The 17,295-nt window shown below is 21.9% G+C and overlaps 6 protein-coding genes across 6 annotated transcripts; 2 read left to right on the top strand and 4 right to left on the bottom strand.

The window, feature by feature from the left end:
• Positions 1-134: 134 nt before the first annotated feature.
• Positions 135-1,589, top strand: PY17X_1312400 (fructose-bisphosphate aldolase 2; the record flags this gene model as incomplete). The annotated part of the gene is made up of 2 exons (XM_022957029.1): positions 135-137; positions 483-1,589. The coding sequence occupies 2 exons, from the start codon at positions 135-137 to the stop codon at positions 1,587-1,589; spliced, it is 1,110 nt and encodes a 369-aa protein (XP_022813513.1).
• Positions 1,590-2,475: 886 nt separating this feature from the next.
• PY17X_1312300 (shikimate dehydrogenase, putative) lies at positions 2,476-3,437 on the bottom strand (the record flags this gene model as incomplete). The annotated part of the gene is made up of 4 exons (XM_022957028.1): positions 2,476-2,494; positions 2,581-2,643; positions 2,761-2,854; positions 3,029-3,437. The coding sequence occupies 4 exons, from the start codon at positions 3,435-3,437 to the stop codon at positions 2,476-2,478; spliced, it is 585 nt and encodes a 194-aa protein (XP_022813512.1).
• Positions 3,438-5,765: 2,328 nt separating this feature from the next.
• Positions 5,766-10,342, top strand: PY17X_1312200 (uncharacterized protein; the record flags this gene model as incomplete). Its single annotated transcript, XM_726222.1, has 2 exons — positions 5,766-5,884; positions 5,971-10,342. 2 exons carry the CDS (start codon positions 5,766-5,768, stop codon positions 10,340-10,342), a joined length of 4,491 nt encoding a protein of 1,496 aa, XP_731315.1.
• A 921-nt stretch (positions 10,343-11,263) lies between these two features.
• PY17X_1312100 (conserved Plasmodium protein, unknown function) lies at positions 11,264-13,045 on the bottom strand (the record flags this gene model as incomplete). Its single annotated transcript, XM_022957027.1, has 3 exons — positions 11,264-11,308; positions 11,447-11,517; positions 11,641-13,045. 3 exons carry the CDS (start codon positions 13,043-13,045, stop codon positions 11,264-11,266), a joined length of 1,521 nt encoding a protein of 506 aa, XP_022813511.1.
• Positions 13,046-13,988: 943 nt separating this feature from the next.
• On the bottom strand, positions 13,989-15,220 carry PY17X_1312000 (1-acyl-sn-glycerol-3-phosphate acyltransferase; the record flags this gene model as incomplete). The annotated part of the gene is made up of 3 exons (XM_724380.2): positions 13,989-14,039; positions 14,189-14,802; positions 15,004-15,220. The coding sequence occupies 3 exons, from the start codon at positions 15,218-15,220 to the stop codon at positions 13,989-13,991; spliced, it is 882 nt and encodes a 293-aa protein (XP_729473.2).
• An 865-nt stretch (positions 15,221-16,085) lies between these two features.
• PY17X_1311900 (calmodulin-like protein) lies at positions 16,086-17,285 on the bottom strand (the record flags this gene model as incomplete). The annotated part of the gene is made up of 3 exons (XM_724379.1): positions 16,086-16,119; positions 16,316-16,662; positions 17,043-17,285. The coding sequence occupies 3 exons, from the start codon at positions 17,283-17,285 to the stop codon at positions 16,086-16,088; spliced, it is 624 nt and encodes a 207-aa protein (XP_729472.1).
• Positions 17,286-17,295: the final 10 nt, after the last annotated feature.

Genomic DNA, 17,295 nt, shown 5'->3' with positions numbered 1-17,295 from the left:
ACTTTATGCCACTATTATAAATTTATATTTATTTCTAATTTATTAATCTAATCATATGCAATTTTTTAATTAATATAAATTAAAAAATAAAATATAAAACAAATTAAATATATCTTTTTAAACTAGTTACAACAATGGTACTTAATAAATATACCCAATAATATATATGTATATATGTTAATATGTTTATTTATTTAGTAATAATGTGATACATCCTTCATATTAAGATATATGGAAAATTTTATATTCTATAGTGTATATGAATAATATTCATCAAATTTATGCATGCTATTGTAGCACCTATATAAAATATATATGTATAGAACATGTAGTTTGAATGAGAGCAAATGTGATGATAAAATATATATCGATTTATATTTTGCTAATTTATATATTTATAATAGAAAATTCCAAAGATTGTTAAAATGCATTCTAACTGTACTTTATTATCATCTATCTCTTCTTTTTTTTTTTCAATATAGGTTGGATGCGTAGAATATAAAAATGCCCCTATGAAACTTCCAAAAGAAGTTGCCCAAGAACTCGCTGAAACAGCTAAGAAACTTGTAGCAGCAGGAAAGGGAATTTTAGCTGCAGATGAATCAACACAAACAATTAAGAAAAGATTTGATAATATAAAAATCGAGAATACTGTTGAAAATAGAGCTAGCTATAGAGATTTATTATTTGGAACTAAAGGATTAGGAAAATTCATTTCAGGTGCAATTTTATTTGAAGAAACTTTATTTCAAAAAAATGAAGCTGGTGTACCATTAGTAAATTTATTACATGATGAAGGTATAATACCAGGAATTAAAGTTGACAAAGGTTTAGTTAGTATCCCATGTACTGATGATGAAAAATCAACCCAAGGTTTAGATGGATTAGCAGAAAGGTGCAAAGAATATTATAAAGCTGGTGCAAGATTTGCAAAATGGAGAGCAGTTTTAGTAATTGACCCAGCTAAAGGCAAACCAACTGATTTATCTATCCAAGAAGTATCATGGGGATTAGCTAGATATGCATCTATATGCCAACAAAATAAGCTTGTTCCAATTGTTGAACCCGAAATTTTGGCTGATGGTGCCCACACAATTGAAGTATGTGCAACTGTTACCCAAAAAGTTTTAGCAAGTGTATTTAAAGCTTTACATGATAATGGTGTATTATTAGAAGGAGCCTTATTAAAACCAAATATGGTAACAGCTGGATATGACTGTACTGAAAAAACCAAAACCGATGATATTGGTTTCTTCACTGTAAGAACTTTAAGAAGAACAGTACCACCAGCTTTACCCGGAGTTGTATTTTTATCAGGAGGTCAATCAGAAGAAGATGCATCAATTAATTTAAATTCTATCAATGTATTAGGTCCACACCCATGGGCACTAACCTTTTCATATGGTAGAGCTTTACAAGCATCTGTATTAAATACATGGCAAGGAAAGAAAGAAAATGTTGCTAAGGCCCGAGAAGTTTTATTACAAAGAGCTGAAGCAAACTCATTAGCAACATATGGAAAATATAAGGGAGGAGCAGGAGGAAGCACTGCTGGTGCCTCATTATACGAAAAGAAATATGTTTACTAAATGGATAGAAATCGCTAAAAATTAAAAGAACCCGAGATGCTGCTTAATACTAATAAAGACATAGCAAAGTGTAATATAAATATGTAATTCAAATGTCTAAAAAAGTAATAAATTAGCATGCAATATTTCGCGCATGTCCCAATTTATGTACTTATTTGGAATATGTATATGCATTCAAGTGATCATAAATGTAGTTCTATGTATATTTATATATAATATTCTTTATTACAACAATGTATTAATACTTCATATTTTTATCAAACATATATATATTATATATACGTGTATGCATAACTATATGTGTATATTATATGTACATGATGATATATATTTTTAGAACTAATATGACACAAATTTATGCATATTTTATATGTATGTGAGTTGGATGTATGCATATGTATCTTGTATTAATTATATATTTGGGAAAAATTATTAAATTATGATAAAACAATATATATGTGATTTTAATATTAATTAAAAACGATCATTATAAAAAATATAATATGTATAATATCCTACATTGAAACTCTTTCAATATATATCGAATTTTCTTTTACAATTTGTATACTTTGGGCATAATTAGGGAATTTAGTTTTTATTTTTTAATTTAATGGTGTTATTATAATATGCATATTTTGTGGATAAAAATGGGAATAAAAGGCAAATATACGGAAACAAATAAATGCAAAAAAAATGATGAGCAATTATGTGTTATACATATATATGTTATTTCTAATTAAACAATAATTAATATTCATTATTATAATTTTCCATGTATAAAAAAGGAATATGCATATATGTCTATATTTTCTAGGCAAAGTATATTATGGTGTTGTTTTGCGATCCCAAATAAGCAGAAAAGGTGGAGTTATTCTTTTTCGATATTTTAAATAAAAATAGCATAGCTAAAAAATTGTAACATAACAAAAGTAACATGAAATTATAAAAATATTTTAATTTTGAATTACTTTTTTTTTGAAATTTATTTTACCTAATGATACATCCAACCCAATTAGGAATAAAAACTTTTGTGGATTCTCTAAAAAATGTTTTACTAAAAAAACAAAGTTATTTATATAATATAAATTGTAATAATTAAATGGGTTGAAGTTTATGATATTTAACATAATGGTATAAGGCATTATTGTAAGAAAAAAATATATTGTCTAACTTTACGGATGAAGCTATAAACCCAGAAAGAGTGGAGGAAATCGGTATATTGTCTATCTGTTTGTTTAAATACCAACATATAGTGGAAGATATGCCTAAAAAAATGAGTGTATTAATAAATTTGGAAAAAAATATTATTATTTCGAAATAATGATTTTCTTATTTGATAGAATATTATATATACATAATTTACAACGAATTATGCATATGCTTATAACAATATTCATATAAATACAAGTTGAATTTTTTTGTGTGTATATTTTTAGTACATGTCCAAAATGATAATCTAACAGCAAAAAAATTAGGGATATGAAAATTTCTTTTCAAATATGGCAACTTATGAAATAAAATCGTTTTGCAGGTATTTTGATAATTTTGATAATTTTGATTATTATTATATGCTTTTAGCCTTTTAAATAAATCGTTTTTTGTTTTATAACGTAAAGTAATTTTCGATATATATGTCGATTTTTTATAGTTGTTATAAATTGGTGAAAATTTGTTTTTTTTTATAATATCAAAGATTATATTATCATTCTTATGCATATAAAAATTTTTATAAATTTCTTTTCTGAAAACATATCCAATTATAAAGCCATTTAAATACATACGGATAGTATAAATTGTTATAAAGTTCTTAGATTTTATTTGATTATCTTTTGAAATTATGTCATTCATTTTATTATTTCAGAATCGTATGTATAACAAATATAAAAAGTGGGAAACTGTATGTGTAAGGAAAATGTTCAATTCATTTTTTGAATAAAAAAAAAAGACTAAACAAATGATAAAATGGTGAAATAATGAAATTCAAAAAATGTAAAAAAATAAATATTCATATAGTCAAAATAAAACAATTTCTTTATTTTTTTAACATATACCTAGAAGCGCTATAAATTGCATATCATGTTATATATACGCATAATATGAGATAGATTTAAAAAATGTTGGAATCATTTTCTTTTTTTATTGATACTTTCAATCATGATATCTATATGTTTTTTTTTCGTATTTAATAAGTGGTGATACCATTTTTATTAGTTATATAATTGGCAATTTTACGAATTTATTTATTATTTTTTCCTATTCAATTATTTATATTTTCCAAATTAAATTAATAATTTCTCAGGTTTGTATATTTTGTGATTTATTTATTTTATATGTGAAGGAATATTAAACAAATAATAAAAAGAATACCAAAGGAAAACAACAATTTTATAAACGCTTCATATTTTAAATGTTGGTAATCCTTTTATTTCATAAAAAATAAAATATAATAAAAGTAAAGCCTATATATACTTTTTTTTTTATTTTTATGATTAAGTCTATAGACTCCTGATATTGATCAGTTGTCATCATGCAAAAATAAAAAAAATGATATATTAAACTTTCATAAAAAGTAATGGCTAGCATGTTGTATTTTTGGGTATACATTGAGAAAAATATATTAAAAAGGAAATATATTTGTACATTCTTTTATATTCACATGCAAATATCGCATATATTTTATTTGGTTATAATTATATAACAAATTTTACTTTTATTTAATAACATTACAATAATAATGGATTAAAGAAGTTATAATTATATATTACGAATGGCAATGTCTTTTATTTCGATTATCTTTTTTTTGGGACTAATTTGTTAATAATTTTTTGTGTGTCTTAATTTTAAAATTTTCCAATTCAAAAAAGTAAAAAAATCGAATATATCCAAATGATTATTAATAATTATAAAAATAGAGAAAGTATTTCATTTTAAGAAATTTATTTCCCAATGTGGGGTTAATATGTGTGTAGTGATATTTAATATGACTAGCCAATAAATAATTTACACAAATTAATATTTATTCTTTTAAGATTTGAATAGAAAAAAAAATGCTTATTATTATTTTATTTTGTAATTAGAAAAAGATAATTGATTTTACACATATATATCAAATAGAGATAAAATTCCCACACAAACACACATAATATGATAAATATTTGCACGATATATTTATGTTATTGTATGGGCGTATAAATATCATACATTTTTATGTATACAAAATTTAAAAACAGATTGCCCAAAGATATGTATATATAATATTCGTAAACTATTTTATAATTAAAAATTATAATCTTTAAAATATGAATTAATGAACTTTTTTTTTTTGAAGAATGTTAACTGATGGAAAGAATGTGCAAAACATTAACAAATAAAATAGTCATATATAAATATGTATATTAATGATTTTCCATTTTTTAGTTTAAAATTAATCAAACTAAGATTTTATAAAGGTGTATACAATTTTTATCATTTACTCCTTTTTGTGTATGAAAGCAGTAATGGGTTGCTGCTATAATTTTAAAATTTTTTATCAAAATATATATTTAAATTTTATTAAAAAAATATGATTAATAAGTAAATATTCAGCTTATTCAAATGTTTAAATATTCTATATTTTTTTAGTAATTTTTGTAATGCTATAAAAAAGGTGATTTATTTATGGATATATATATATTTGTAAACACATTATTTTTTTTTGAGATATTGGGTTACAAAATTAGCACCTTTTTTGTTTACACGTAAAACAAAATTATATCACTGACAAATTATATATGAAAAAAGGTGATAAAGACTAAAGAGCAAATAAATTGAAGCATTATAATATTGTAAATTATTTGTGAAAAAAGGCAAGGGGGAAGTAGTGAAATGATTAAGACAAAATAATTATGAAAAAATTCAAGTCATTATTATAAAAACATTTGAGCTTTAAGATAAGCATATATATGCTTTGAAAATGTTTTTGAAACATTTAAAATATATCATATATTTTTTTGTTTTTTTTAAGTATATAATCCGAAATTATAAATAATTCCAAACCTTTTCTTGTATTACAACTTCACAATATTATAATACATAGTTTGTAATTTCACATAAATAGAATGGTTTGTACATGAATAAATATATAAACATATAAACATATAGATATGATGATGCTTTGAAAAAATAAAAACATAAAAGATGGAAACAGACAAAATAAATAATGGAGACGATCCCATAGTGTCTGCTGGGAAGCTTATAAATGATATATACACCTTGTCTTCGATTAAAGATATTGAAATAGATATTATTCAGGAAGGGTAATAAAAGAATAAATAATAAAAATGTGCAAACAAAATTTTATATCCTTGTTTTATTATACAATTTTTTTTTTTTTTTTTTACAGATTACTAAAAAAAGTTATGGATGAAGAAACAAACGGAATAATGTTTGTAGAAGATACAACTAACTCTAAAAATGAGTGTACTATTCTCAATATACGAATAAATATCGATAAAAATAATTATGGACCAAATAAGTATGAATTAAGATATGCTGATATTAGTGTGAATATAGATTTTAATAAAAAGGAATATAATTATAGTTTAGATAATTCAAAATTACATAAATGTTATTATTATAAAATAACGATGCTTTTAAAATATATTATAGAAAAAAAATTAAATTTTAAAGACAGTATTATGCATTTATATTCTCACACTAATGATTATAATTCTATGAAGTGTTCTTGTTGGGTTGATGATAAAAACGTAGAAAATATTTTGGAAGGCAAAATAAATGATAATATAAAAGTCGAAAAAAAAGAAAAAAAATTGGATAATAATGTTTTAAAAAAAAAAGAGCATTTCACTGAATATTCAAAGGGTTATATAAAAGTGAATAGAGAAAACGAAAGAGAAGAGACAAATGCAAAGTTGAAGAGGAAAACATCTGCTGTTCGGTCCTTTTCTGAAAATAGTATTAATTTTATAAATAACCTGAGTAATTATTCAGGTAGTAAACAATTTAATAAAATTGGCAATTTAGGAATTCAAAAATTGGGAATAAATAAATCCGGAGCAGATACAGACAGCGAAATGGTAAAGAAAGAACAAACAAATATAAATATAACAAAAAAAATGAAAAATGATGTATTTCATGAAATATTAGAAAAAAAAGGAAAAAATAAAATTGAAGAAAACGACAAACAAGATAATAATGACAAATCAATTAATAACTCTACTGAAGAAAAAAATAGTAAAAGAGAAGATATTGAATTTTCAATAAAAGACGCAGAAGAAATTAGTAATTTTCTTAAAACAGGTTATTTAAATAAAACAAAAAAAATAAAATTTAATAATATAACAGAAATCGAAAAAAATAATATATATGAAAAAGAAGAGAAGAAGAAAAAAAAATTTATTAAAATTATGAAGGAAAATACACCGTTAACTGTTTTATTGGCAAATAATGGGAATGAAATATGTAAAGAAGTTATTAATAAATATTCTCGGTATTATCGAGATTTTTCAGAAGAAAGTGTATTAGGGTGTGGTGGTTTTGGTTACGTTATGAAAGTTAAAAATAAAAAATTCAATATAGCTTATGCTGTGAAAAAAATAACATTGAGTAATTATTGTCCTAACAAACGAGAAAATGATAACGAACTAGTCAACAAATATAATAACAATATCAAAAAGAATAGTAAACATAATGATATTGAACCGATGATATCTGGATCTTTTAGTTCTGGTAACAACATCATGAATGAAAACAATAGCCTTATAATGGAAGAAGTTATAATGATTGCTAAATTGCAACATGAAAATATCGTGAGATATTATGATGCATGGGTGGAAAATAACATTGACTATTATCTCTTTAAAGAAATTGAAAATAATTATAAATATGTAATAAAAAAAAAAAATAAAGGAAATAAAAAGAATATATACTATATAGATGAAATAAGCAATATACGAAATTATTATAATAAAAAAAATAAAGAAAATATAAAAATAAATGAAAAATATTTATACATATTAATGGAATATTGTCCAGGAAAAACATTAAGAGAAGCTATAGACTGCGGTTTTATTCATAAAAATGAAAAATTAATATGGGAATTGATTAAACAAATTTTAAAGGGAATATATTATATACATGATATGAAAATAATGCATAGAGATATAAAACCATCAAATATATTTTTACAAATAAATGACGACATTTTATCAGCTAAAATAGGAGATTTTGGTTTAACTACCAAAATTGATAATACTCAAATAAACCCATCGGCAGGAACAGTTAATTATATGTCTCCTGAGCAATTAAATGGAGAACATTTTGATCAAAAAGCAGATATATTTTCATTAGGAGTTGTTTTTTTTGAAATGTTTCATGAACCTTTTTCAACATCAATGGAAAGATCAATAGTTTTATCTAACCTATTGAAAAGTATTTATCCAGAAAGCATACGATCTGATAATAAGATATTTCAATTTTTGTTAAGTTTATTAGAAATTGATCCACAAAATAGGTTATCCGCTTATAGTTTATTACATGAAAACTTTTTTTTTTCTTATGAGAAAAATTTTAATGAGATTTATAATTTAGTTGAGAAAAAAAGGAACTGTGAAGAAGTGCACACAATAATTAGTACACTATTTGAAAAAAATGATAATAAAATTGAAAAAAATTCGATAAAAAAAGAAGATATGGTAGCATTTCAAGGAGCTAAAATATTTTCAGAAGAATCAAATATAAAGAAAAGTATAAAAAAGAAAATTATATCATCTTTCAAAAATAGAGGCGCAATTTTTTTAATAACACCTGTAATTTTACGAAATAAATATTATATAAATTTTGAAAATATAACAATTGATGAATATAATTATTCTTATAGTATAAATAAGAAGAAAGAAAACAAATGTAAAAGCATATTTATAAATACAAATGCTTGTAATAATATTGAAAATGTGGTGTATTTATTAGACACATATGCCAATATTATAACTTTGCGCAATTCATTTTTTTTGTCTTTTTCTGAATATATATATGAAAATATAGATTGTTATGATAGATATAATGAAACTTTGTTGTTTTGGAAATTTTATACTAAAGGATATACATACAAATATCAAATAGCTAAAAATAAACAACCCAAAAAAGATATTAATACTACTAATTTATATCCAGATGAAGTAGAAAAAATATTTTATTGTATTTTAATTAATACAAAAAATGTTTATTCTCAAGAAGAATTTAATTATATATCAATATTTGCAAATTCAGACATTTTTGTATCGATATATACTTTATATAACCATGCATCTTATTTTAACAAATTAATATTTGTTTGGTCATATATTGATTTGTTGCCATTGATATTGATTGAATGTTTGGATTTACCTGAGGATATATCTTATGACTTGGCAATAATTTTAAAGAAAAATTCTCCCCAATTAATAAATAAATCAGCAATATCATTATTGATACAAAAATATAAATTAGAAAATAACCATGTTTCAAAAATAACTGATTTTATATTTAATTTGTTTCAAATAAAATGTGAAATTAATAAAATAGATGAATATTTTAGCATTTTAGACAAGTTTATATTTGATGCCTTAAGCAAAAGAAATTCAGATTTTAATAACACTTGCAATAGTAATATTGTGTGCAATAATACTATTAATAATGTGGGAAGTGTGAATACACCCAAGAGTAGTTGTAAAAACGTGGGTAATACTAATATAGGTTGTATCAATAATAGTGGGCATATTAACAGTGGTAATATTAATGGGATAAATAATAATAGCTTGGTGATTTATGACGAAAAAGAAAATCCGAGTTATGAAAATGAGAATTGTAAAACAGAATATGATGGGCATAAAAAATATTCGAATGAATTAGAAAAAGGTATTAAGATTATGGAAAATAAAGGAAAAAAAAAAAATTTATTATCTATATTAGATAAAGTTAAAAATATTAATAAATTTATTGGAACAAATACGATAATTGAAAATGTATATTTTGATATTTTTTTAAATTATGATGAAAATGTTTTCTCTAAAGAAATTATATTTTATGTTATATCAGATAGTAAGAATAAAGAGATAATAGCTCATGGTGGGAGATTTGATAAACTAATAAGAAATATGAATAATCTGAAATATACTAATATAAGCAACAGTAATACTAATGACCATGGTGTAAAAAATAATTCAACTGTACATATAAAAGCATATGGTGTTGAAATATATTTGGAAAAGATTTTTACAAAAATAACAGAATCAAATGATAAATTATCAATGAGTAATCAAACAGTATCGGGAGGTGATAAATTTCAAATTTTCAATAATTTTTCATTGTTGCATGATTATCAAAATAATTTTGAATGCACAAATAATTTAATTTCGTCACAATTAAATAATGGACAATTTAATTACTCTTGTCCTAAAATTATAATTCAAGTTTATGAAATAGAGAATTTATTAGTTGCTTATGATTTGTCAAAAAAATTATTAAATAAAAATATATATTCATATATATTTTTTTCAATTAATAATACAAATATTAAAAAAAAAGTCAAAATTTTTAAACCCCATAAAATTAAGTTCATTATTTCTATTAAATCGAATAGCAATGATATAGAATTTAATGTGAATAATCCAATCCAATTAAATGATGTTATTTATAAAATATACAATTCCGATATTCAGGATTATAATTTTACTAATCAGGAAGAATTAATTAACTTTTTAACTAAAAATTTGTAGCCATTTACTTATTCACGGGAATTGAATTTGTGTGTATATTTATAGTTGATAGAGTCACATATATATTGCTAAGGAATTTCCTTGTCATTTGGAGAATTGAAAATAAACAGGTTTATTAAAACGCCATCATAATGTGCGTTACGAAATTAACAACGAAATTCATATGATTTAGTTAATATATATGTAATAAAATAGTAAAATAATAAAATAGTAAAATAGTAAAATAATAAAATAGTAAAATAGTAAAATAATAAAATAGTAAAATAGTAAAATAATATTTTCTTTCATTAATCTTTTAAAATTAAACCTTACAATTTTGTAATTTGAAGAATTATTAATTTTACTTTGCTAGAGAAATATAATTTACACGCATATATACATATGATTGTATATGTATTAAACTGATAACCCTGTTGTATTTTATCAAAAGTATATTTGTATATACTAATTTTTAAAAAGGAAAAAAAGTTGCTTATATATTTGCAATAATTGAAATATTAATACCGACCATTTTTTTTTTAACTATTTCTTATCATATTTGTATTAGTTTTAATCATCCTTTTTTTATAAGTAAAAATTATGTGTAATTTGCAAGATATTCATATCTATATTTTTCCATTTAAATAATTTGTCTAATTTTTTTTTGTAACTCTAACTGGATAAAGATATTTTTTCTTTTAAATATTTACATTGTACATGTAATTTAAATATTACTTATGAAACGGAAAGGACACGCATTCTGTGTATTTGTGATAGTTCAAAATTAAACAAAAAAAATAAAAAGAGAAAGAAAAAGAGAAGGAAAAAGAGAAGGAAAAAGAAAGTAGGGTGTCATGTAAGAAGTTAGCAAAACTAATAATTAACATACATATGTAAAAATAAAGAATCTAATAAACTAATAATATAAAGGAATAATTTATTTTAAAGGTCATCCAAATTTTCATTTTCCTTTATATGTTTAATAGCCTACAAAAAATATAAATAAGCATATACAATAAGACATAATTTTTTGAAGTATTCTATGCTTTATGATGATAAAACTATATATATATATATTTTATTTTTACAAACAATACTAAATAAACGAGTTTCAAATAAACATACCAAAATAGAATATTCTGCTAGACAGGGATCCTTATCATCAACATACATGAACTTTCTCAAAATGTCAATTCCTAAAAAGTATAAAATGAATAAACGGGTAATGACCCATATATTTGAATCAAAATAAATGTAATAGAGGAATATATTTTGATTTAGTAATAAAAAGAGACAAACATTTTTTTATATATGATTACCTTGTATCTCTTTAATGTAAGCAGAAATTTGATAATCCACAGAAAAATTTGCTACAATACTAATAATATATCTATTAAGTACAAAATTATGATATAGAATATTTTCTTTTTTTGTTATATGCTGATTTCTCATATTGTATATATTTTTCAAGTATGTAAAAATTATGTCGATATAATTTTTTTTTTCTGAAGATGATAAATAATCTAACTGTTCATAAGAATCAATAAAAATGTTGGAAATAAATAAAATTAGTTTAAATATTTCCAAATTATTATTTTTTTTATAATGCAAAAACATATCCATAAACAGAACGTATTTGTTATATAAATCAATGTGGGTATCTATAAAATTATGGAAATAATTTATCTCATTGATAAATATTAAATTATGTTGAATTTCTTCAATTATAATTTTATATAATTCTTTGTATTGAGAAACTGGTTCTATTTCAAAATTCTTTTGATCCATAATATTATATAATGCTTCAAAAATTAGTCTATACATAAATATTATATATTTTAAAACATATTTTTTATTATTTACATTATTAAATATTTTCCACTTTTCTGATATTGTAATATTTTCATTATAAATATCTTTAACATTTTCTTTCATTTTTTTTGTTAAGCATTCAAAATATGTGTATAGTAATTTCATATGTTGTAAAATGTGTATAAATAATTTATTTTCATATTTTAAGCAATTTTCAATAAAAAAATAAAAATAATTACAAATAGTTGCTTCATTTTGTATGTTTTTTAAATTATTAAATAAAGAAATAAAAAGAATAAATACAATATTGTCATCTTTTGTTAATTCGTCATATGTTATTTTGTTTAGTATAAAATTATTTAGTAACATAAATATGTTATCCTGTTCAAGCTCATTTAAAATAATATAATAAAAATACCAAGGATACAAATATTTCCACACTTTATTATTATTTTCATTATGGGTTATTAAATTAATTAAAAATATTAATTCATATTTATTAATCTGATCATATAATGGGACATTATTATTCCATTTGCTTTGTCCACATATTTTGGTATCATTTCCATTTAAATTATTAATATTATTGTTTTTTTCTTTTAACAAATTTGAGGTACTATTGATAAAGTTTCTTCCTAAAAACAATTGTTCATATGTTTTATTTTCCGTTATTTTTTCTTTAATTATAGGATTAAATGGTATATAGAATATCACGATCTTTAATGATTTGATATAGTTAGTTAGATAGTTTTCATTATATTCTTTATTTAGTTCGATTTTTTTTTTACAAATTGTTAATAGTTGGATAACTTTATTTTGATCATCTTTGTCTAATTTTTTATTTATATTCGGATTTTTAAAATTGAAATGTTTATTTATAAATTCAACTTCGTCAAAGAGTTCGTCTGACATTTGTTTCGTATTATTTTATAAAATAGTTTTGCTAATGTTTGAAAGTTTTATATCTTTTCACAGAATTTTAATTAATGTTGGTGTTTTTTATTTTATATAGCTAAATATTATAAATATCACCATTGGCTAATCAAAAAATGAGCACATTAAAAGCATGTATATATATATTTAGACGTACTAAGGGATTATACCCACTTGTAGAATCTTCTGTTTGTTCATATGGAACTTTATGTATATTCGTGTTATTGTAGTATTACTTATATTCATCGTTTTTTTTTTCAAACATTTCCAAGTATTCATAATTTTAAAATTAAATTTTCACCAAAAAAATACAAATAATTTTATTATTTATAATTTTGTTTATATATAAAACTTATTTTACCGATTTGCCAGTTAACAATAACTTTTTATTGATTTTTTTAAATTTATATAATGGCTAAATAAATAAATGATAATAAATAAAAGTATTTTTTTAGATAGAAAAAAATTCATAAATGAAATACAAAAATGAAATAAATTATACCACTATTTTATTTAAATCACAGCAATATTATTGCGTGATATTTTGTTCCAAAATATGAGAAATCGAAAAGAACCAAACTTATCACATTTTTTTAATAAAATATAAAAACATAATGATTAATTAAGCCTAATATTTAAAGCATTAACAATTAATTTTTATTAATGGCGAAGTGCTTTTTCGTTTTTTTTATTAGATCATATTTTTAAAACATAATTTGAATACACATAACCAAATGTTGGATTATTATTCTATCATTTTTTTAAATATTTGGTAAAGATAAAAAATTAATATAAATTAAATTGTCTTTTTATAAAAAATATTAAATTGTTTAAAATTTTTTATTGTATAATTATAATGAAATTGGGGATACCCCCTCAAAATATGTATAACTTTAAGGAAGCATTAAAAAAAAAAATGTTGTTATATACCTTGTTCTCGTGTTTGTGAAAATTCAGTTGCTAACTGGTCAACCTGCAAATATAGCACAAAAAAAAAAGAAAAATATATATTGTTCATTAAAATGGGTATAATGCATTGAAAATCGTGATATTTGAAATAAATATAATAACACAAACAAAAGTACACATAATGATGTACAACGTGTAATTATTTCGTCTTACATTTGGATCATAATCTGGAAATTCTTTAATCAAATCAAATATAATATTTCTGGTTTTATTTGCTAACTCTTCAACAGTCATTCCTGGGGTAGGGCGAAAAGGCTCACCATAGGAAACATACACCGTTCCCTTATTTAATAATAATGAATTTAACGTCCAAAGTTTATTTGATCCATGCAATGCGCATGGTAATATTTCCATATTATTTTCAAGTGCAAATTTAAAAAATCCCATTTTAAACATTTGCAATTTTCCAGTACGAGAACGAGTACCTTCTGGAAATACTGCTATAGGAATATTCATGTTAGTATATTCTTTAGCTAATTTCATAGCATTTTCTTTTGATTCTTTTTTTACTTCCCATCCTCCTTTTCCTTTACCAAAATGAATAGGGATCTCTTGAGCTAAAGTTAATATTTGGCCACAAATAGGTAGCTTAAATAATGATCCTTTACAAATGAATTTCATATTATACTTAAACCAGAAAGCATTGATGGTCCATGGGTCTAGTGATGATAAGTGATTAGAAAACAATATCGTATTTGATGGATTATAATTTTTTTTTAATTTTTTTATTATTTTAATTTTCCAAAATGGGTTAAGCAGGGAAAAAACTGTACCAAAAAAATAGAAAAGTATTATATATAATTATGCATTTACAGGGACGTATTTTTACACACCAATACACATATGGATGTTTGAATAATATTCATATGTGTCATTATATATAGTATGCACACATTATTATGTTAGTAATGTAGTGTCTCTTATATATTCATAATATTTCCACTAATTTGTTAATTTTGTTATCTTACCCAAACTCATAAAAAACTTAAAGGGAACACCAAATATAAACAGTCTAAATGATCTACTATATAGTACTATTGGTAAAAATAAAACTAAAGCTATTATATCAAACACAAAGGATGTTAGAATCATTAGGATTAATAAGGTTATAACGTAACCAGATATAAATACCCTAAAAATACGGGAATCAGGTTTCTTTGTTTCATTTTTATTAACAGTTTCCATAGTTTCTTAAATTTATTAAAATAAAAAAAACCATAAATCAAATATTATTAGAACTACATTACATAACCAGAATTATAATTGTGTATACGCGTGATGGCAGTCATAAACTAAAAATCCACGAAAAAAAAATATAAACTAAATTATATGATGAAGGGAAATTATAAATATTTCGTAATTAATTTAACATCGATTACAAGCTGATAAACAAAAAAATGCTGGATATATATGTATGAACTTTTAACTTGAATTTGAAATGAGTGAATGAGAAATATATTGTTTATATTAAATTGGTTTTCTTTAAATGATGTATAGCAAAATTTAACCTATGCCAACATTATAACAAAAAATATAAAACAATTTTAAAAAAGGAAGTAAAAATATGGAAATTTATGTAATAAAATATATTATGAAAGATGCATAATATATATATAATATATATAATTTATGTTTTTGTCATGAATTAAGGCAACATATTGCCATATTTTATAATTAAAAAGATCCAAATAAATTATTATAGTTTATTGAATATTATGATTTATAATGGAACATATTTTTTTATTTAAAATTATTCATTAGTTTTAATAAGTTATTTTAAGCATATATATAATATAATAAAAAAATTAAAAACGATTAATTAATTACATAAGCTGTTATATTATCCAGACGATTAAATGTGTTATATTCTGTAATAACATATATATATATTCATAATTTATTTATATTTTTTATAAATACCTTATGCATATTATAAAGCAAATATATTTGCGTAAAAAAAATATGTAATACATAAATGGAAAATAAATATTTTTATGTGTAATAGTTATGTTAATATTCACTTGCTTTTTAATTTACGGGATTATCGAAATTATGCTTTTCCTGCCTTTTTGTGATTTTCATTTCTATATAAAAAAAAAAAGTTAAAGATGTTAGACAAACAGAAAAAAAAAAGGAAATTAATGAAAACGTTCATTGATACAATGTATGGGTATATCTATATATGAATATACACAAAAATAAATGAATCATATACACATGTATATCGATACATTATATAATATTGTAATTTGGTCATTTTGATTTGAGATATTTTTTAACCTATATTTTCGTATCCGTTTTTTTTCATTATCTAAATATTCTTTTAAACAAATTTGTTTTTCTACTCCTGATTTATCTTCATATTTATCACCAAAAATTTCTTGGACCTCTAAATCCATTTTTTCTCTGCCAAATCGTACATATAATATTTGTAATGTTTTTTCAACAGTTATATATCCATTCATTTCATAATCAAACATAAAAAACTGAATAATATTGTATAAGTCACTTGGAATTTGTTTTTTTTTATCATTAACACATCTTAAATATAAAAAATAAATTTCATCATAATCTAAGCAGTTATCCATATTTTCATCAAATTCCCAAATCATTCTTTCAACTTCGCTCTAATAAAATAAAAATGAAAACATATATGTGTGTATGTGTATGTGTATGTGCATGTATATGATTATATGTATTTTTCTATCGATAGAATGGCGTAAATATTTAGGTAGTTATAAAAATTGAATATAGGTATGGACATATCATAATAGCTTTATAACTTTAAGTTCCCTATCGCTCTATATGAATTATATTTTATATCTTATCATTTTTGTTTATATTAATAAAAAAAAGTTTAACAGTATGAAAATAATGCATGACTACAAAAGGCCATACACAAAAAAAATTTGGTTTTTGTACCATACTTTATATATTAACTATTTAAGGATATATAAAAATAGTGCAAAAAATGATATATTTAAGAAAAACAATTTATTAAATTAACCTTAGAAATTTTGTAATTGTATTTATGCAAAATGTCATGAAGATTGCAGGCTGATATCTTCCCTGTATTATCTTTATCCATCATTTTAAAGACTCTTTGTAAATTTTTCTTTTCGGTATTGGATATTTTTTTTAAGTTTTTGATGTCTAATGGTGCTATGTATCCATTTCCACAGATATAAAAGTTTGGATTCTTTTCATTATTTAATTTTTCAATTATAGGTATATATGGTTTTTCATCCATTTTATCTTAT

The sequence above is a fragment of the Plasmodium yoelii genome (genome assembly GCF_900002385.2).
Source record: "Plasmodium yoelii strain 17X genome assembly, chromosome: 13".
NCBI classification, from domain to species: Eukaryota; Apicomplexa; class Aconoidasida; order Haemosporida; family Plasmodiidae; genus Plasmodium; species Plasmodium yoelii.
This window is presented reverse-complemented; position numbering and strand designations above follow the sequence as displayed.